Source organism: Hypanus sabinus, chromosome 13 (assembly GCF_030144855.1).
Source record: "Hypanus sabinus isolate sHypSab1 chromosome 13, sHypSab1.hap1, whole genome shotgun sequence".
Lineage (NCBI taxonomy): Eukaryota > Metazoa > Chordata > Chondrichthyes > Myliobatiformes > Dasyatidae > Hypanus > Hypanus sabinus.
The window spans coordinates 47,334,770-47,357,003 of record NC_082718.1 but is presented as its reverse complement, the minus strand read 5'-3'; the positions used below and the strand labels follow the sequence as shown (position 1 = coordinate 47,357,003).

At 40.6% G+C, this 22,234-nt stretch overlaps 1 protein-coding gene across 4 annotated transcripts in view; it reads right to left on the bottom strand.

The window, feature by feature from the left end:
* LOC132403838 (potassium voltage-gated channel subfamily A member 3-like) overlaps nt 1-19,790 on the bottom strand; it is a 69,234-nt gene extending 49,444 nt beyond the window's left edge. For 3 of the 4 annotated variants that reach the window (XM_059987569.1, XM_059987568.1, XM_059987566.1), the window contains exons 1-2: nt 16,066-19,790; nt 10,319-10,442 (exon numbers count right to left, since the gene is read on the bottom strand). In XM_059987569.1, coding sequence (XP_059843552.1) covers nt 18,187-19,638 — 1,452 coding nt within the window. In that variant the 5' untranslated portion in view covers nt 19,639-19,790 and the 3' untranslated portion in view covers nt 10,319-10,442; nt 16,066-18,186. The remainder of the gene's footprint in view (nt 1-10,318; nt 10,443-16,065) is intronic. The other variant, XM_059987565.1, reaches the window with a different exon arrangement.
* Between the last annotated feature and the right edge of the window lie 2,444 nt (nt 19,791-22,234).

Sequence of the window (22,234 nt, the reverse complement as noted above, 5' to 3'; positions counted from 1 at the left end):
GCAACAAAGGACACCTAAAAGAACTATAGAGAAGACAGACTCTGAGCATACAGTATACTAGCAGATAAAACAGGTACTTAGAGCTTCTACATGTATATCAAAAGAATAAGAGTAGCTATCTTAAACACAGATCTCTTGGAGACTGAGAAATGATTAAAGGAAAATAGTGAAATGTCATAAAGCTTAAGTAATGATTTTGAATTGGGCTTTGTGGTAAAAGACACTAAAATCATGTCATAATTAATAGATAATATAATGGTTATACAAAGCTGGATCATTCTCTTTCACTAGACACAGCAGTAGGCAAAGTAATGATGCTAAAGGTTAATGATCCAGGAAACTAACAGCCTGTATCCTAACGTCAGAAAGGAAATGGCTGCCAAGGTAGAGGAAGCTTTGATTATAATCTACCAGAATTCCCTGGATTCTGAAGAGGTCCCAGAAGCACTAAAAAAATAAAAAAGTAACATCACTATTCAAGGAAATTGTAGGGAAGTTAGCCAAACATCAATCATAGGGAAAATATCGAAATCCATTATTAAGGAAGTAGCAGCAGGACATTTAGAAAACCACAAGAGAATCAGGTAGAGTCAACATGGTTCTATGAAAGGGGAATTGCATTAGACGTATTTGTTAGCGTTCTTTGTGAATGCAACAAACAGGATGCACAAAGTTAAGTAGTCTCTATGAAAGGTATGAGCAGAGGTGGAAAGGTCATAAAGCGCACTTAGGGGCCACTCTATTAGGTACATCTGTACACCCGCTTGTTAATGCAAATATCTAATCAGCCAACAATGTGGCAGCAACTCAAAGCATGCAGACATGGTCAAAAGGTTCAGTTGTTGTTCAAACCAAACTTCAGGATGGGGAAGAAATATGATCTAAGAGACTTTGACCATGGAATCATTGTTGATGCCAGATGGGGTGGATTGAGTATCTCAGAAACTGCTGATCTCCTGGGATTTTCACACACAACTGTCTCTAGTGTTTTACAGAGAATGGTGCAAAAAAAAAGAAAACATCCAGTGAGCAGCAGTTCTGTGGGTGAAAATGCATTGTTAATGAGAGAGGTCAGAGGAGAATGGTTCAAGCTGACAAGAAGGTGACAGTAACTCAAAGAATCACGTGTAATAACAGTGGTATGCAGAAAAACACCTTCAAATCCACAACATGCCAACCCTTGAAGTGGATCAGCTACAGCAGCAGAGGACCATGAATGTACAGAAATACACTCAGTGGGAACTTTATTAAGTTCCTCCTATACCTGGTGAAGTGGCCATTGACTGTATTTACATGGATGAAGGTTAAACTGACCAAAATAAAACATAGAATCTGGATATATAAGTCACTATGTATAGTGATCAATAACAATGTAGAAACGATGAAGGCACCAACAGTTCTACAAATAAATTTACTGATGATTCAGAGATCGACAGATTAGCAAGCTATGAGGGAGGCATAATGGGATGCAAGAGAATAATGGTAAATGGAATGTGGCGGAACTTGACAAATAGAGTGTAATGTGGGGAAATTAGATTATTATCCACTTTGGAAGACAGAATGAGAAACAAAATGTTGCAGTGCAAAGGGTTGTGGTGATCCTAGCATGATATACAAGAAGTTAACATTCCAGTACAGCAAGTAACGAGGAAGGCTAATGGAATATCAGACATTAATGCAAGAGGTATGGAGGATGAACGAGGGTACAGGGTACTGGTGAGACACACAGTAAATACAGTTAAAATTTCTGTCAGTACCTCCAGTTGAACTTTGTCTTTTTGTGTGTTTTCTCCCTAGCCGTCAGTCTGTGGTTTTGTATTCCCATGTGCTCTTGTTCCTGCTCCTGCTCTACTCCAGCCCCTGTATTACTGAGTACTCCATCACTCATCTGTTTCTCATTATTACCTGTATTGCTGCCATCTGCATCTCATTGTGCTCCACCTCTCATCTGCCTCTCTGTTTATTGCTCAGTGTATTTTAGTCCTGTGTTTTCACCTGTTTGTTGACAGACGGTGCTGGTCTGAGTTTTTCCAGCATTTGTATCTGTACTCTGTCTGTCTGAATATTGATTTTACCTGTTTCCTGATTGTGGTTTTCGGATTTCTCTGGATGTTTTTATCTCTGCCTGAACTTTGGTGCTGACTTTGTTTGTACCTCAAGATTTGTTACTTAATTAATATCACAGTGTGGATGGTACTGGGTCTGTGATTGGATCCCTGCTCCAGCATCCTGACAAATTTCATTATTTCATAGAAAATGAAGGTCATCTCTTATTGGAAGCTGCGCAGAGAAATCAACTAGAGTTAGCTTGACAAATGATATTGTACAGGTTGGTTCTATACTAAATGGAGTTTAGAGGGAGGAGAGATGATCATTAGAACATTTGAGATTCTGAGGGAGATTGATATTGTAGAGGCTGAAATAATTATCTTGCTGAGTGAAAACCTAGTATTAGGGGGAACCAAGAGGGAATTTCTTCCCTTTGACCCTTTAGAATACTCCTTTCCTGAGGGTAGTGGTTGTAGAGTTACTTAACATATCCAATGGAGACTGACAGACACTTGAATTCCAAGGACATTGAGCATAAAAAGGCAGTAGGGAAGTGTTGTTAAGGCTAAAAACAAAGCAACCATGATCTTACAGAATGACAGAAAGGGATCAATAGGTCTATTCCTGTTCCTATTTCTAATGACCTTGTAACACAAGCTCATTACTTGTAGATGCACGGCTATTTTCAATTTCTTTCTCCAACCCCTGACAACCTTTTCCTTTCTAATACCTTCAGTATTAGATGCACAGATCATACCTAGTACACCAAGTTTACAGATGATACAAAGGTAGTTGGACAGGCAGGTAGTTTTGAGGGAGCAGGAAGTTTGCAGAAAGACTTAGATGAGGTGGATGGGCAACAAAGTGGCAGATGCAATATAGTGTAGGGAAGTGTATGGTTATGCACTTTGTTGTAAGGACTATTTTCTGAAAAGAGAAAATTCAGAAATCAGAGATGTAAAGAGACTTGGGAGTCCTCATGCAGGATTTTCTAAAGATTACCTTTCAGGTTGAGTCAGTGTTGAGGAAAGCAAATGCACGTTCGCATTCTATTCAAAAGGACTAGAATACAAAAACAAGGATATAATGCTGAGGTTTTATTGCAAATTTGGGGCTCTTTATCTAAGAAAGAATGTACTGGCATTGGAGAAGATCCAGAGGAAGTTCACAGGAGTGATCCCAAGAATGTAAGTTTTAACATATGAACAGCAATTGAGCTCCAGATCTGTACTCACTGGGGTTTAGAAGAATGTGGGGGGGGGGGGGGGAGGGAATCTCATTGAAACTTATTGAATATTAAATGGCATGATAGAGTGAACATGAAGAGGATGCTTCCTATCATGGGGGAGTCTAGGGCCAGAGGGCACAAATTCTAAAAAATAGAATATTATTTAAGCTAATTACTATGAACTACATTCAGTTTTATAGAAAGACTTCACTATTATTATACTAGCCATATAATAATTTGAGGCTTAAGAAAGAAATGCAAACAAAATTACAAATAGAGATTGCACATCCTCTAATTTTTTGTGCATGCACTGTCTCAGGTAATTTGATTACAGGAAATCCTGCATAATTTAATGTAAAAGCATTTCTGTTTTACTTCTAAATCTAATTCTTTAACCATTAATTTCAGACTCAGTTTTCCAAACTGCTCTAGCCATACACAAACATTGGAAGCACCATTGGTCAAAAAGAAAAAAGTCTACAGAATGTGGTAAATACAGGCCAGTCTATCAGAGGCAAACCTCTACCATTGAGCACATTTACAAGGAGCACTACCACAAGAAAGCAGTATCAACATCAAAGACCTCCACCATCCAGGCCATGTTCTCTTTTCACTACAACCACTGAGTAGGAGGTATAAGAGCTTCAGGTCCCATGCCATCATGCTCAGGAACAGTTATTACCCTATGACCATCAGGATCCTGAACTGGTATGGACTGCTTCACTCAACTCAACTCTGAACTGATTCTGCAACATTCTGACTCACTTTCAAGGACTCTATAACTCACATTTTCAGCATTATTTATGATTTTTATTTTCACCATTTGTCATCTTTTGTATATTGTCAGACTTTGTTTATATATAGCTTTTCATAAATTGTGTTGTTTTTATTTTGCTGTAAATGTCTGCATGAAAATGAATCTCAAGGTAGTATAACATAAGGCAACATATACATACTTTGATGATAAATCTACTTTGGTTCTGACTCAAGGTGCTGCTATATGCATCTCTTTCCCACCTGCATGTTGCTTATCCATCACCCTTGATTTCACTGTTCAACATCATTCTTCTTCTTAAGCTGATTACCTCTATTGGGACACTGGCCACTGACAGCAGCTTGCCAGAGTCCTCTGTTCAGGGCCAGTCCTTCAAGTTGTCCCCAGGTGCAGTCTATCTTTGAAGATCCATCCTCTCCCAGGCAAGAGGTCCTTGGAGCTTCTGTTGGTGTTTCTGTAGTTCTGGGTTTTTACGGGATGAGGTTGCTTTCCCCATACCCAAGCCACCTCCTTTTGCAACCAGGCTTGGGACCTTCCATGGCAGAGTTGATCAACATCATGCTTTCCCCACTATCCTTGCACAATGAATTTAAAATCTTCCTTGAATTGGCAAATTCTCCCTTGGCTTCTTAACAAATTCCAGTTCTTTGTCACAGTCCTGCCTTCTGATCTATCAAATATGGACCAGTATGTATAGCCACCCCTTCCATCCAATATTGCAATTACCCTGGGAGAGCTTTCAGCCATCTCATTTGCACCTTCCTGCACCTTCTCAGTTCACAGTCCACTTCATAAATCTGTTATTGTAGCAGTAAAGTTCAGTCATCTTATAATCTAATTTCTTTATTATAAGTATCTATGTCTTGTCTACGAAAGTAATATTGTCATTTGTTAATATTTATTGTTACTTTATGAAATTAATTTATGAAATTGGCTTAATTCCACAAGAATTCATTTCATGCTTTAAGAATGCTCAAATTAATGCGAAGTCATATCTCATAGCTATGTGAAAATATCTGCACAGTCTTCACCTTAACCAGGCCTAACTACCTCACAGCTTGAGTACCTACAATTCAAACATTTTCAAGTTTGTGCAGAAAGTGTTTACATAGGCTGAGCAGTAAGAGGTTTGGTATACATCACTATTATACTGGAATCAATACAGACACTGGAGACTGAATGGGTTCATTATATAAAGAAGCCTGAGGGAGAAGCATCTAAGGACTTGTCCCTGGACCAGTGCTGCCCTCTTCAAGTAGAACGGCTGCATTCAGCTTTCATGAAGATTTGCTTTCACTCAGCATTCAGCGCTGGTGTCACAGGAATAAAGCACTCCATAGAAACAGTATTTAAATACATTATACCTGTATAGATTAATTATGAATAGACCGGGTATCTGAGCTAAGAAAGAACAATTAAGCAGTCTTTCATTTGCAGTGATCTAATTCTGTCTTACTGCCATAAATACAATCTTTTACTCAAATTACTAACTTTATTATTTAATTATACCCAACAAAATAATTTAAACTCTAACATGTAAGAATACACATTATTGTTACAAATTACAAAATAGTTCACACAAATTTTATGGTACAATAGTTATATCCGTGCAGCTATTGTCTTTTCTTCATTATCTAACTAGGAACAAATAACAAAATGCAAAATCTGTCTTTCATTTCACCATTCAATATAGAATACATTTTTTGTAATGGTAGTGAGAGATGGATTTTAATTGGTGTTGGTGGTGACTGGCAGTAGAAAATGGTGTAAGATAGATGGCACGTGGAATTAGAGCAAGGCCTGCCATTGCTGTCAGCTGGTATTGGAGTACAGCCTGAGATAGTTGTTAGCTGGTATTTGATCAGTTATAGGTTGGTATAAGCCTAGAGGTTGAAGTTTATTAAGGGCATGTTTGAGAGGTGTTTGGTAGATTCATTAATTTATTGAAATACAGTGCAGAGAAGGCCCTACCAGCCTTTCAAGCCATGCAGCCCAGCGTCTCTCCAATTGAACCCTAGCCTAATCAAGGGACATGTTGCAGTCACCAATTAACCTACCAAGCGATACGTTTCTGGACTGTGGGAGGAAACTGGAGCACCCAGAGGAAACCCTCACTGTCACGGGAGAACGTACAAATTCCTACAGGCAGTGGCGGGAATTGAAGTTAGTGATGGCGGTAATGGTTGTCTGTTTTTTGAGCACATTACATCCATATTTCAAACTGTTGCATCAGTGTTTTTGTTATATTTGAAACTTAACATAAATATGTTTTAAAATGGTAGTGTCCCGTCACTCAATAATTTCCCTCTACTTTATTCAAGCATACTTTCTGATTATAGATTACGAACAGCTTTGCAATAACAAGAAAAACTAAAGTATGATTCTATCATCCAGATGGTCATCACAGTGTCATGGGGGCTAAGAAGTGTGGCATCAAAACAGCCAGAGAGATCATTATGAGTGAATAATCTGTGCCTCATTTCTGATGCTGGTAGCAAACTTGCTCTGTGCTGTCTGCTTGTATATATGATTGCTGCCTTCTGTCAACACTAACCACGGTGTTCATTCAATTCTCGCCAGAGAGTGGGCCCAATTTCAAGAGAGGCTTGCACTACATTATTTTCAGCCTGCAGTTTATAAAAGGATGTACAATGTAACTTCACAGGATGAGAAAGGCATTCTTGAACTCATTCTGACCTGCGAGACTTTCAGGAATGGCTAAAAATAGCAAGCAAGTATTCTGAAGGTTTGGTACAGGAGACCAATTCTGTTTCTCCAGAAGGATCCTCCAAACATGAAATGTAGGTGTTCTCACTAGCAAGTTTGCAGACGATATAAAAATTACTGGAGTTGTGGATAGTGCGGAGGCTTGTTAAAGGGCACGATGTATACCTTTTGGAAATTTGGCTGAAGAAACAGCAGATGGAGTTTAATGTCAGAAAGTGTGAGATGATGCTTTTGGGGAGGTGAAAAGCAAGAGGCAAGTATACAGTAAATGGCAGGACCTATATGACCACTGATATACAAAACGATCCTGGGGTAAAAGCCCAGAACTTCCTGAAAGTTTCAAGCCAAGTGGATAGAGAGGTAAAGAAAGAGTACCTTCCTTCATCATTTGGGGTATTGAATATATAATGCCAAATATAATGCTGCTTCTGTGTTGAATTTTGATTTGGAGTGCTCTAGGCAGTTCTGGTTTCCACACAATAGGAAGCATATGAAGGCTTTCTTGTAGAAGTCCACCAGGATGCTGCCTGCACTGGAGTGAATTACTTATAAATCGAGGTAGAACGAGCTTGTTCTGCTTTCTCTGCAGCATTGGAGGGTGAGAGCGGGGGTGGGGGGGGGGGGGGGGTGGTAACCTGACTCAAGTTTACAGAACTATTGAGAGGTATGTATAATTTAGATAATTAAGAATTTATCTCAGGATGGAAATGTCAAGTACTAGAGAAGGTAGGTTTAATTTAAGAGGAAAGTTTAAAGAAAATATACGAGGCAAGTTTTTGATTTACACAGAGAGTGATAGGTGCCTGGAATGCACTGCCAGGGCTGAGGGTGGTGGTCGGTAAAAGCAGGTTTGATAGCAACGTTTAAGAGACAATTCAGTCGATATGTGAATGTATAAGCAGTAGAGGAGCTGTGTGTAGGCAGATGGGATTAGGTAAATTGGCATCATGGTCAGTGCAGACAAAGGTTCTTGTGCTGTACTGTTCTACTTTCTATGTTTAAGCATTAAATAGAAAAGTATATATAGATAGCTGTAGCATCTAAACTACAAGGGCCCAGATACAGGACCTCAAAAGGTTCTCCATCATTATACATGTGGTCAAGATCACTGAGTATGAATTCTCAACTGCGGTATCCCTTCAACATCATTAGTCCCAAACACTGCACTCTGCTCACTCACCTACTGACAACCATTATTTACCAGGTTACAAACATATCATACAGCTACTTCACCAGACCTTCATTGAACTTGACAGTGCCGCTAGATAGCCATCCTTAGCTTATACTAAAATTTACAGTATACATAACACCAACTATTAACCATGATGGGCAAATTACCTGTATACACACATAGTTCATAATCACACTCTTACCTCCCTCTTGCATGACAGGTGGTGCATTATCACATGCAGCAGTAGCTAGCCAACAGAGGACAGGGAAGAATACATCAGCTTATTCCTATACAGTATTGTGCCAAAGTCTTGGGTGTATATATGGATAGATAGATAAGGTGCCTAAGACTTTTGTGCAGTACTGTATTTGTCAATGTGGAGCAGAGAGCAAATTTATAAATCTGGTGGGAGTAAAGGATGTTGGGAATGGCAAGGGCGGATCACCATGGGAGGGGTGTGGGGCCGGTGGCAGAGAAAGAGTGCCAGGAGTGGGAAGTGGCAGTGGTGCAGACATGCCCAACCCTGAGACAAGGTCATTTGATTCCAAACAATTGTTTTATTGATCACAACAGAATGGCTCTCTGGTGCTTCCCACACCACCCCCTCCCCTCCGTTTCCCCTTTTCCCAACCATGACTCCCCTCTCCCTGTAGACCACAATAGAGACCCATATCAGAATGAGGTTTATCATCACTCACGTATGTCATGAAATTTGTATTTCTGAGGCAGCAGAACAGTGCAATACAAAAAAGTACTAGGTAAAAGTCTGAGACACCCTAGCTATATATAGCTACCTAGCCATATACATATATACATATGTATATGTGTGTGTGTGTGTGTGTGTATATATATATATATATATATACACATATGTATATGTGTGTGCCTAAGCTATTTGCATGGTGTTGTAGAAAAAGACAGTAATGACCGAAAATGAACAGACATTATTGTCAAGAGTGCAGCTGAAACCAGAGAAACTGTGATTACTATTATTTTCTCACATCCCTATCCTCCTTTCATTCCACAGTCTCTTATCATCTGGAAGCTACATATTGCCACACTTCCAATGTTGCTGTTCTAATTCTTATACCTTGGAACTGCAGCTGATTGGGCAGTGGAACAAGAGCTAGAGGAGAGTAAAGAAGACCTACAATCATTCAATTTTACTCTCCCACCTCCCCAGCCCAGAGCCTGAGACCTTGAATACTGTGTAATGCCATAGAGCTCTACAGCACATCTAGTTCATTCTGCCTTGTCCAATTCACCTGCACCCGGACCATTGCCCTCTATAACCCCTCCCTTCCATGTACTTATCAGAGGTTCTCTTAAATGTTGAAATCGAACCCACATCCCCCATTTCCAATGGCAGTTCATTTCACACTCTCACCACCCTCTGAAAGAACACATTTCCTCTCATGTTGCGCTTTAACATTTCAGCTTTCACCCTTAGCCAATGACCTCTAGTTCTAGCCTCACCCAAAATCAGTTAAAAAAGACTGCTTGTATTTACTCCATCTATACCCTTATGTATACACTATCTATACCTCTATCAAATCTCCCCTCATTCTCCTACGCTCTGGGGAATAAAGTTGTAACTTATTCGATCTTTCCCTATAACTCAGGTCTTCAAGTCCTGGCAACATTCTTGTTAAATTTTATCAGTATTCTTCCAATCTTAGTGATATCTTTCTAGTAGGTAGGTGACCAGAAATGCACATAATACTCCAAATTAGGCCTCACCAATATCTTATACAAAACTAGGCCCGACCAACACCATATTTATTTATTAGACATGGGACCTACACATGAAGAGTTATCAGGCCTGAGGCACATGCAGCCATTGTGAACAGTGGGGTGCCAGCTCCCCAGAAGAAAAGGTCGCAGAATATTGCTGCTGCAAAGCACTCATAAAGATTCAATGTGGCATCCTTCAAAAGGTGACTGATCAGTGCGCATACTGTAATTTTTAGTGCATTGACAAGCCTGTCAGAAACTCAGCATGTTGCAGGTCCCTTACAAGTCTTAGAGCCCATGCTCTCCAGCAGATAAGCAGTGGGTTAATCTGTCTACACCATTCTTAATACAGTGAGGAACCATATTATCATAAAACTGTCCTTATCACCACACAGCAACCTATATATAGTTTGTAGTGGTAGCTCATAAGAAGAGGGGCTTTCACCCCCTGAAACCAGCTCTACTGTTCGGTAAGATTATGGCTGACCTTCTACCTCGGAATCACTCTTTTGCACCACCTCTATATCCTTTGTTAGCCCATCTGTCAAATATCTATTAATCTCTGCCTTCATTAAGCTTGGTAACTCAGCCTCCAAAGCAACCTTTAGTGGAGAATTCCAAAGAAATTGCTTACCCTTTGGAAGAAAAACCTCTTCTCCTGCAATTCTGAATGGGTGACCCATTATTTTGAGATTAATCCCTTGGCTCCAGAAACCCTTTCAAAGGGAAACATTATCTCCACTTCCACCCTATCAAACCTGTAAGAATATTGTACATTTTAGTAAGATTATACTTCACTTTTCTAAGATCCAGAAAATATATCTACTTACCATGTCTTCAAATGATAAGCTCATTTTCCTGGGAATTAATCTGATGAAGCTTCATTGCACTCTGTATTGCAAATACCTCCATCTTTAGGTACAGAGACCAGATATGTACACAATGTTCCAGATGTGATCTCACCAGGGTTCTATACAGTTGCAGTAAGACACCTTTACTCCTGTATTCAAATCCCCTTACAATAAAGAACAACTTATATTTAATTTTCCAAATTGCTTGCTGTCCTTGCATAGCAATTTTCAGTGCTTTGCATTTAAGGACATACAAGTCTCTCTGAACCTTTCAATCATCCTCCATTTAAAAATCACTATTGTCTTTCTTTATACCAAAGTGGACAACTTCACATTTGTCTCCATTAAATTCCATATGCCATTCAGGTAAACAGTAGGCATCCCTTCAAGTATCTCTGCATCCTCCTCCCAGCCCTTACTGAAGATGGATCAGTGGAAGGCATTTCATGGCTGCTGCCAGAATACTGAGCACAATGTGGATTTACGGTCAAACATCAGAGGTACATTCTGGAATGTAACCCCCTCCAGCTGAAATACATCTTAGGGTTTAAATGCAAGACTCACAAAAATCTATGCATGCAGCTAAGAGTATCCCACACAATGAAGAAGTCTGCAATTCTCACAGAGCCACGTGCTCCTTCTGCCCAATACTCTCAGGCAAGAAGAAATTAAAGATAGTGTATTTCACTTTCCTTCAACAGAAAGGATCAGTGACCTCCATTTTCTAACAATTGATGGCAAATTATGAGACACTGCAGTATCTCAATGTTCAACTTGGAAGAATCCAAATCCATAAAACATCGTGAACAGATTAAGCTTGATGGCTATCGGGAATGAGATCCTCACTGATCTGAATTTAGTTGTGCCTGAAGTAAGGGTATATACGTATGCCCCGAATGAATTACAAAGGTGTCACACACTTTGCTGCATGGCTATACTTTCTTAATCTGTATCTTTCCATCCTTTTTCGCTCCTCTTCTTGCAATTTGTTCTGTTCTTCATGTCTACTGTCTACTCTGCCAGTTATGGTGTACTTTGAGGAGAATGCTTCCAGAAGCATTCATTTCCCGGAACAACATCTACAGAAAACAACATACTGTACACTTTGCGGTAGACTTTATTCTAAGAAATATTCCAAATCTACAGCACATTTTTCTCCATAGATTTGGAAACTTTAAAGATCCGTAGAAAACTTCAAAACTCAAGTAGAATATAGAACTAACCAAATGAACTCAATTTGCAATTAAATTGGATGTCAATGATGATCCTGTTAAGTACCACCAGGAATGGAATTTGGATATTGAATGTGTGTTCCTCCTGCGCAATGTTAAAGAGGGTTTTGATCAAACCATTGAGATTGAATTTGGCACAACTGATTTCAGATCAACATTGTCTACTGCTTGGAGTCATGATCATTCTTCCCTGCACACTTGCAGCCACTATGAGCTGTCTGCATTTTGACACATTTATCAATATCACAGCTGGTGCAATTTGTAAATATCCACATGCAGGTTAAGTTCACCACATTGGATCTGTTTCCCCCCCCCCACCCCCCAACCCCTCAGCTCAGCAGCCTCAGCATTCAAATAATAAGCACTGCAGTAGAATTTTGTAACTGGTATATTTTACCAGTTAGATTCTTTAGATATCCTATCTAAAGAAAATTTACAGGATAGATAAGTGGGATTAGAGGAAGGAGATCTAAAAATCTAATTCTCTAGAGAGAGAAAGGTCCTTGGCCTGAAACATTAACTCTTGTTTCTGTTCAACATTAGCTACTTGACCTGCTTTGATCATTCAGCACATCCTGTTGTTATTTTTGAATTTCCTCTGACTGTACTGAAACTTAACAGGTTCTTTATTTATCATAAACTGCTTATGGTACTTCTAGTCAGTTACCATAATGTCAGCAAAGATCTTGAAAAGCCTGTCTTCATGGTGCACATATTATTTCAGTCAGTCCTCCATTGCAATACTGGAAGACGCAAGAAAATGCCATTATACAACTCCGCAATAATTACTGAATTGCCTCCGTATAATACTTTGGATGATAATCTGCATGATTAGTTCCCTTGCTATTGGTGCATTGTGGCTACAGTGTGTTCTATCTAAAAGACTGAAAGACAGTTTTAAAGTTGTTGGAAAAGAAACTCCTGAGATTGAATGCATACAAGACTCTAAATCTACAAGTGCATTTGAGAGAGGCTTGATGAATGGAAGTACTACATAAAAAAACAAGGAAACTATGGAAGGGTTTGTAAAACCTTGGTTAGGCTCCTTTTGAATATTGTCTTCAGTTGTGCTCATAAACACAAAATTGGAATGCTGACAGGCTTTGGAGAGGCAGCAGGGCATGCGAAAATGACATCAATGATGGAGACCTTCATTTTTGTGAATTGACGAGAGAACTTGAGTTTCTCATCAGGTCAAAAGAAAATTGCACTATGGCATTCAAAACTTTGTATGATTTTAGTGGATAAAATTAGGAGAAACTATCCTAATGGTGGAAATGTTAGTGATCAGAAGATACAGATTTTAAATGACTGGCAAAAGATCCAATGGTTGCATTACAAAACATTTATTTGCAATATGAAATGTGTTGCTTGAATGGGAGGTAGAAGCTGGTTCAACAGTCCTTTCAAAAGGGAATAGAGGCATTACCCAATGATGAATTTACCTAATTGCTTGCCCAAGAAAAGTTGGATTAATCAAAACATTTACCAAAAGAACTAGCCAGTATATGAGTGAATTAAAAGACTCTTTCTACTCTGTATCATTCTAAGATATAATGAACTAGAAATATTTATTCTAATTGCACCACAATTGTATTTTAACAACTTATACTTTCAATATACAAGATCTAAACTCATTTCTATGGTTAATTTTGGTACACTACATTAATATATTCATTTGTGATTTATGCATCAATATTGAAGGACATCTATGACTGATTTCAGAAGCTTTTACCTTAAATTTTGTGAGGTTTTTGTGAATGAGTTTCTTTAACAGAAAATACTATTCCAAATCAAAGAAGAGATGAAATGTTGCATCACACTAAACTCCCTGACTCTGACAGCACGTGAAATATTTGCGCTGCCCAGCATCTTAAATAATTACCAAAATCATTGAAAGTAAACTCTGAAAAGAAATCCTTCGGGCAAGAGATAGTGAATTAATTTTACTCTGTTGAATTATTATTACATTTCTCACTATATTCCCTTGATTTTTGAAAAATGAATTAAAGTGCTTGAGATGATTAATGGAGTTCACAAGGGAGATGGAGACAACTATCACCACTGGCGGGAAGATATCTGAACAACGGGCAATAATTTGAAGTAATGTGAGGAAATCTTTAATTACATAAAATTTGGTGGAAATCTGGAACTTTCTCCTTCAAAATAATGCCCACGAATGCATGTTTTACTGGCTGATCCACAATGTTTCATGGCAAGGTGCTCAAAGTGCACCTGTTCTTAAGAGACAGGATGAGAGAAAATTTGATTGACTAGAAACCAAAGCTGTTTTTCACCAGATACTTTTACACCAACCATAAAGAAGGCCATATTATGACATGCATAGTGAAGCAGTTTGCTAATAAGCTATGTGTAGACTATGCCTATTAAAATTGATTATATTTTTAGTCCTTATGAATTCCTAACACATAATACACATAGGAACTCTCTGTCACTGTCAATATTAAGTACTCCTGGCCTCACCGTACCAATGGCATCTTGCTACCCCAAATACATATTCTGCGAATGACAGTTCTTATAATAAGAATTTATTTTCCAAAATAGCATTCTTGTAATCTGCAAATGCTGTTCTAAAGATGGATGAGAAATTTGACAATTTTGCTTTATGCTTTTATACTTAAATTGAATCCTTTCACCATTCAGAGAGATCATTCCTTTTTTCTCATTTAAATGCAAAAACAATGCAAAAATATGTTACCGCAACTTATTCAGCCACAGAGATCCCATTTTACCTGTAAAACAGCAGCAACATCAAATTCCTTGCTTATACTGACTCCTCTAGGTGAACCAGCAATAATACAACATAATGCCCTAATTCTACTGTTCTCCTGTACTTCTAAAATGTCTGCAAGGGTGACATTTTAACCTAAATAATTGCTCCTTTGCACAGGATGTAACAAGAGTTTAAACCTTGAGAACATGCTTAGTCTATCATTTGATTAACTAATTCCAGCATTTTCAAAACATAAACCAGGTAGAAAATTAATGCTACACATTCAACTAATTTTCTAGGATTTCAATGATAGACTCTGTGTCAGAAGTTTTTAAAGCCTCCACTCATCTCTCACAAGTTCCAAGTTACCAGAATGGTTAACCTGCTTATATAATAGCCTCGTTGAGCTGTCTGCATATATTAACATTAGCATTCAGAATTACAGAAGAGTTATGGCATCATTCTCGATTGCTACTTTTAAAAATAAATTGGATAAGAAACAGGGAGAAAAAAATAAAGTTCACTGGCAAGTGAAAAACAGAATTGATGGGTTGAATGATCCCTTTCGACACTGCAATGATTCTGTAAAGCCTTCATCCAAATATTAGAATATGCTCCACCTATCAGGGCAGTGATATCTGAGCAACTGTAACTGCAATGCCTACATATTGAAGTTACCAAAAAGTATGACAAGAAAATAAATTGCACATATATAGTATAGCACATATTCACATCCTCAGAATTCACTATGTTTCAAAATCAATGGATTTCTTGCAAAAATCTATACACCCTTTACATGGGCAAATTGGCTGGCAATTATGTAGACACAGGAGATTCCACAGATGCTGGAATCTCCAGTGACACAGAAAAATGCTAGGAACTCAGTGTGTCAGGCAGCATCTATGGAGGGGAGTAAACTTAATTCCTCTCCACAGATGCTGCCTGGCTTGCTGAATTCCTCATGGCAATTATGTAGAACAGGATACTGATCTTTTTTGTGTGCGTGGGTTGGTTAAGGAATGATGCGAAGGATAGGAGGACTCCCAGTTTTTCTTCTCATCGTGCAATGGAATCTTCTCCATCTATTTGAGCAGTCACATATATACATAGATCGGGTATTGTTAGCAATGTTGTCAGCGGGCATAACTGCAGGCGGGGAATGCTTGACATTTACATCCCTCAAAGGACAAAAGGTTATCCATCATCCCCTATAAAAGCACTCCAAAATTTACAACCACAGTCGGGTGTTGCTCGTTGCCCTGATTCCATCTCGCATTGGTAAGAGAAAAATCTCGGTTTGGTCACATTTCAAGGATTTGGAACGTTTAGAAACGCTACCTTTCAAAAAAAATTGTAGAAAAATATATAAGCAAAATTTAAACAAACGCTACGCTGTGCCAACAAAATCTCGTAATGTAACAGCACGCAGAAATGCCAAATATATTTCCTTGTGGCGAAATTGCATACTGAGTGAGGTTGATGATCTATAATTATATAAATCTCGATGTGTAAAGAAACAAGTGATACTTCCATTGTAATTATAACCATTAACGATAACACTCACCTTTCACACCGTGCCGTCACAAACTGGCAATTTTGATGTCGTAAACATTCCTGTCTATTTTGTGAATCTTGGTGGTAAACCTTGCATGTTCTCTGTGTGGCCTGCAAGGAGATTTGGCTACGTTAGTCCTCGCCTTCGGACCCGCGAGGCCTGCATAACGGACTTGGCAATTCCAAGCGGGTCAAGTGTCCCACTGGGTCATGTCCGGTGATCAGTGAGAGTCCCGCAAAGGAATTTCGGCAATTGCTTCAAGTTCCCCATTGTGTGTGCACAAGTCTTCAAATAACCGAAGAAAAGTCATTCGTCCTTTACCCGAGGGACTTGAGTTACTAACTCCAGTGAGAATTTGCACTCTTTTTGATTTGGGATTTCCATGCGACGAGAGCGGCATCTCAAAGACCAGGAAGCGACCTAACTCCAAGCACCAGGCTGACTTCACTCAATTTCACATTAATCCTTCGATCAGGAGTTTGACTGAAATCCGCTGGCCACAGTTCCAGGTCGTGCGGCTGTTCGCTGTCGTGGGGGAAGAATTTGGGAATAAGGATCCTGATCTGGGTTTAAAGTCAAAATTGAAAATCATCTCTAACAACTGTACAGGACACTTTACAGCTGAAAATGGTGACTAGTCACTCACGTTTGCTTTGGCCACTTCAACCCACATTTCTGCTGGTAAAAACAAATTCCATGGAGTTGGGGTAAATTGTAGCACGGCTGAGCCGGGCACTGGTACAGAGAATTAGATCTAATGTTTGCAGCGAAACAATATCTCCACAAGGCAGCGAGTTTGGGGGGCTTTGTAGAATGTCGATGCAAATAAAGCAGTAATTAAGTCATTCTATAAAGATGCTTTACTTTTTGAGCGAGGCGTGTCACCTCCGGCCGTCGGGCGAGAGAGCGGGCCAGAATGTTGCCGTGACAACCGACGACGCTGACGAGATTGTCCCACGGGGAGGTGCTGGTTCGTCGGCGCATCGCCGCCGTCAGCAGCGCGTTGCTGCAGCCAGACCGCCTCAGCCTGCTCTCACACGTGTCCCTTGTTTTGTCTCTTTCTCAAGCAGGCACTTCAAGATGTTCACGTTAGGAGGGGTAGGGCTGGGTAGCAACTGGAATCATAAAGTGGAACAAAATAATGGCACGAATGCAATCAACAGCCGTAATTGTTTAAGGTATCGACCGCCCTCTCATCACAAATGATATTAAAAATAATACACTACGTCGATGATTGAGGAAAGGGTTTTTGCTTAATCCTCCCCCACCTCGAGAGAAGCAGGACAATGGCACATCAAATATATCCAGTGTATCATATCGGAAATTGCTTTGACCGAACAGCAGAATAATTAGTGTCAGTTTTATGGTAGAGTCGATACTGTTTGGATATTCATTTCTGGCATTACAGCAACAGCTGTTCTTCGATTTGCAATCTTCGCATTATTTTGTTCCTCTCTCTCTCCTCTCACTCTCTCTCTCTCACACTCTCTCGATGTTTGATTGCTGGTTAATTCCTCCCTTCCGCCCACTCCGCTTTCTGTGCAAACATTTTCTTACTGATTTGAAAATCCTGTAGCTTTGTTTTCTCCCCATTCAGGTCAGACATTTTCCCGCTGAGGTGGTGGAGGGAGGGCGTGGGATCTGAATTCCCATCTCCATGGAAATACACAGTCCCTGTCTGGATCCCCAAACCCACGAAATGCTGGACTGATTAAAAATGTATATATACACATATATGTATATACACACACATATATATACATATACACATACTTGTTTCTTTTCTTTAATTTAACTAGTGTGCTTTGAAGACTAAACTGTAAACTAGAATGACGGAATTATCAAAACAAAAGCAAAACAAATGGTGGTCTCGTTGACTAAACTGCAGAAAATGTCGAAAATTTAACATTTTGATTGCAAAGCTAAAAAAAATCTGTTGAGCAATCTGATGCGTCCCTCCTCCTAGATCTAATTCTGCCACAAATGTATTTGTACATTTTTTCAGTCTTCCATGTGTTGTTGAGACTGAACGTCAGAAAATGTTTCTTTTTAACGTGACTTAAAGCACTGGATGGAGAGTTTCTCAGTAAGTATTTAGCCCCCGTTCCCCCCGCTGTCTCCTGCCTTTGATCATACATCAGTGAATATTTTCCTGGTTTGATTGTCTGACGGTCTCTGTTTGATAGGAGTGTAGTCCTGGTACTGATGGTCCATGATCAGTGCGTCCACGTTATCCTCCGCCTCGCTTTTGTTGAGGGACTGGTTGCTGACCTTGAGTTGGCCGAGGGAATGTGCCTGCTGCCCGCTGCTAATGTGCATGTACTCAGCCTGGTCTTCGTGCTCGTTCTCCCGGTGGTAGAAGTAGTTGAAGTTGGACACAATGACGGGCACGGGCAGCGCGATGGTCAGCACGCCGGCGATGGCGCACAGGGATCCCACAATCTTGCCTCCGATGGTGACGGGATGCATGTCTCCATAACCCACCGTCGTCATGGTAACTACTGCCCACCAGAACGCGTCCGGGATGCTGGAGAAGCTGGAGTCCGGGTCGTCCGTCTCGGCGAAGTAGACGGCGCTGGAGAAGAGGATGACCCCGATGAAGAGGAAGAACATGAGCAGACCCAGCTCCCTCAGACTGGCTTGCAGGGTTTTCCCCAAAATCTGAAGCCCCTTGGAGTGCCTAGACAGCTTGAAGATTCGGAACACTCGAACCAGGCGGATGACCCTGAGGATTGCCAAGGACATCGTCTGTTGCCCGTTGCTTTGATGATATACTAACTCGGTAAACAGGGTGATGAAGTACGGGATGATAGCTACAATGTCAATAATGTTCATGATATTCTTGGAGAAGGTGGATTTACTGGGGCAAGAGAAAAATCTCACCAACAGTTCGAAAGAAAACCAAACAATGCAGAGAGTCTCGATGATGAAGAAAGGGTCGGTGAACATGTTCGCCCCCAAGGTGTCAGTACCATTGACAACGATTCTCCTCGGTTCCAGGCGGGCATCTTCTCGGAATTCAGGCAGGGTCTCCAGGCAGAAAATAATGATGGAGATGAGAATGACAAGGACGGAGACTATGGCAATCCCCTTGGCGGACCCCGAACTCTCCGGGTATTCGAACAGAAGCCAAACTTGCCGCTGATACTCGTTGGTGGGCAAAATGCGTTCTTCTTCTTTGATAAAACCTTCCTCCTCTCGGAAATTTTCGATGGCCTCCTCACCCATCTCGTAGAATTTAATCTCCTCCATGAAAATGTCGACGGGCACGTTAGCGGGTCTTCTCAGCCTCCCTCCCGACTGGTAGAAGTAGAGGATGGCGTCGAAGCTGGGGCGATTCCTGTCGAAGAAATATTCATTTCGAAGAGGGTCGAAGTAGCGCATCCTCTTTCGCGGGTCGCCCAGCAAGGTGTCGGGGAACTGGGCGAGGGTCCGTAGCTGCGTCTCAAACCTCAGCCCTGAGATGTTGATGAGCGCCCTCTCGCAGCATTCTTGCCCCAACAGCTCAGGGTCGCAGTTACCCTGAGAAAGCGCGGCCAACGCCACCGACTCGTCGATGTTTTCCTCCGGTACAAGAGTCATCTTGGGTCGGGGGCGATCTCCTCCCTCCTCAGGAACGACTAGGGCCAAGTCGAGTCTTTTTCTGATCAGCCAGCGGACCACCTCGCATTTCCCTGATCAGCCCCCGCCTGTTAAATCTCGCAGCCCGGCTCCGCACCTCCGCTCCCTCTCTCTCTCCCACATAGACACAGACAGATGGGCAGGGACTCTACAATCACAGCATTTAAAATAGCTCAGCCCCTCACCATCCCCTGCGATGACGTGAAGTTGACGTTCCTCAACAACGAGGAAGAATCACGTCGGACTCCAGGCGGGAGAGAAACCTTTCCCCGTCCCCAATTCACCAGAGCACACCCTCAACCTCACCCTCACCCTCACTGGCTGCACTCGTCCATATGAGTGACACTGCCGACGAGGACTCAGCTCCACATCCCCTCCACTTTGTTTATAATGTCAAACTCCAGGCTGACTTGTGCCCCTTTCCATGGCTGCCTTTCCTGTAAATCAAAATCTTCCCATCTCGTTAGGTTGTCTTAACTGTATTTCCAAATTAACTGTTTAGACTACTGCACGAATTACAGTAACGCGTCAGATCACGATAAGTGTGCGTGTGTGTGTGTGTGTATGTGCTGTTGGGGGGGGGGGGAGCTCACAAAGAAGATTTCATCGGCCCCCATTACTTCAGCAGAGCGGAGAAATCGAGACCTCGCTCCGTGGGAACGTGGTCAGCGTGTACAATGTAGGGGACTGTGCCAGGCGGCAGTTTACCACAATTGTCTCTGGCGCTTATCTCCAGTTCAGAGACGTGGGTTTAAAACGTCTCTTCAGTTTCTGAGGAAATGTGAGAATTCAGTCATTTGCTCCCGGGAAGTTTTCTTTCAATCTCACCTTAATCAATAAAATTCTGTATGCATATGAAAACTGGTAGAATAAAAACAATCCCTTTATCTCAATATCTGGACTCTCCCAAATTACACCTGTTTTTTTTTTATTGCTGCTTTTCACAGGCGTTTTATGCTGTCGTTTAACGTTATCTATAACAACTCTTACACCGTCTCAACATCAACACCATGACATTACTGAAACATTTATTGATAAGTTACTAATTCCTAACTACACCTGTAAAATATTAACAGGTAACTGATATATCTCTTTGCTTTAAAGAAAGTAGACGTTGAGGTATGTAGCGTTCTCTCCACGAGACAAATACCTACGCTTTGCGATTCCGATTCAGTGTCATTGTTCTTTCGCTTCGGTTGCTGCCCTGAACGGGTATACTTAACTATGAATTGTCACTTTTTGTGAAAGAAAGTTAACCTTGTCACTTCACTACGGCAAACTATTTCAGTTATAGTTTCTATCCTTTTTAAAACAAAATATCCCATATGTTTTTGTAATGAACCACAGACGAAAATGCCAGGATTTGAGTTCCCCGAGTGCTCTCTTGGTAACTGCACCACCTAGTGTATGGCACAGGACAAAGACCGCGCAGGCCTCACCCTATGTGGGGTGGAGAGGGGGAACTAAATTTTATCCCAGACCACTGCACTGCAGTTCCACTTTGAAAACGTGCACAGACATCAGCTACCGAGAGAACAGGTTTCCTCATCCTCAGTCATAGTCGAAAGGCTTGTTTTACCATCAGTTAGTGGTGCTGATGGAATGTTATGTTAGTCCAAAAGTAATTAATATAAAAGATTTGCCAACAGTACAAAAGTTGTCTTTACTTTAGATTTCTTGCTTGCTTATTTAAGGAGAAATATGTTTCCCAAAATACCTCGGTTTGACTATATTAATTAACAAAGAGCTGCCTATCCAGGTTGAGATAATTATGTTTGTGGCAAAAAATAGAATGAGTGATCTATTCACAATTAAAAGAATGGCAACTCCGTTCTGATTAGTGTGCTTTCATGAATCAAAGGCTGGACTGAATTAGATCTTAAAATTCTGCTGGGTAGCAATTTGTTAATGAGCCTCCACTCAGCAAAAAAATCTGAGGGGGCTTTCATGAATAAAGTCACCTCAGTGTCAGAACTCATATCTGAGCAAAACGCTCTGACTTTGCTGAAGTTATGGGAGATTAAGGAAGAAAGAGCAGATTTGTTTTTGTGCAAGGAATCGCAATGTTAGAGTGTTAAGTTACACTAATTGTAATTAGGGTCAAATGTTATTTGCTGGCAACACTTTCTTGTAGACTTGTAGCTAATGTCTGTCAAGGTCCTTTAACTTTGTGTAATCAAGATATGTGGAAGGACACAGAAAACTGATTGCAAGGCATGCTGTTTCCAGACAACTTTCTTGATTTATTGACAAGAATGCCATGGGGACAAGCAGATTTATATTTAGTTATATTTATAGTTATAGTTATAGTTATATTTCAGATATGTGGACAAAAAGTCCAGGTGAAGCATGCAATGTTGAGGGCATCACAGTTATCTATGTCAGAAAGGGTCTGTTGTTTCTGCTCATTTGTCTGGGCCAGTCTCTTCCCTCTCCCCATATTCATCAGCCTGAATGCTCCAGATCGGGTCTCCCCTGGATATGATCCCCATCTTTCTAGATGCTGGTTATTAAACCGTACCTTCAGATCTGTTAAGGACGCCTGAAGTGGTGAATG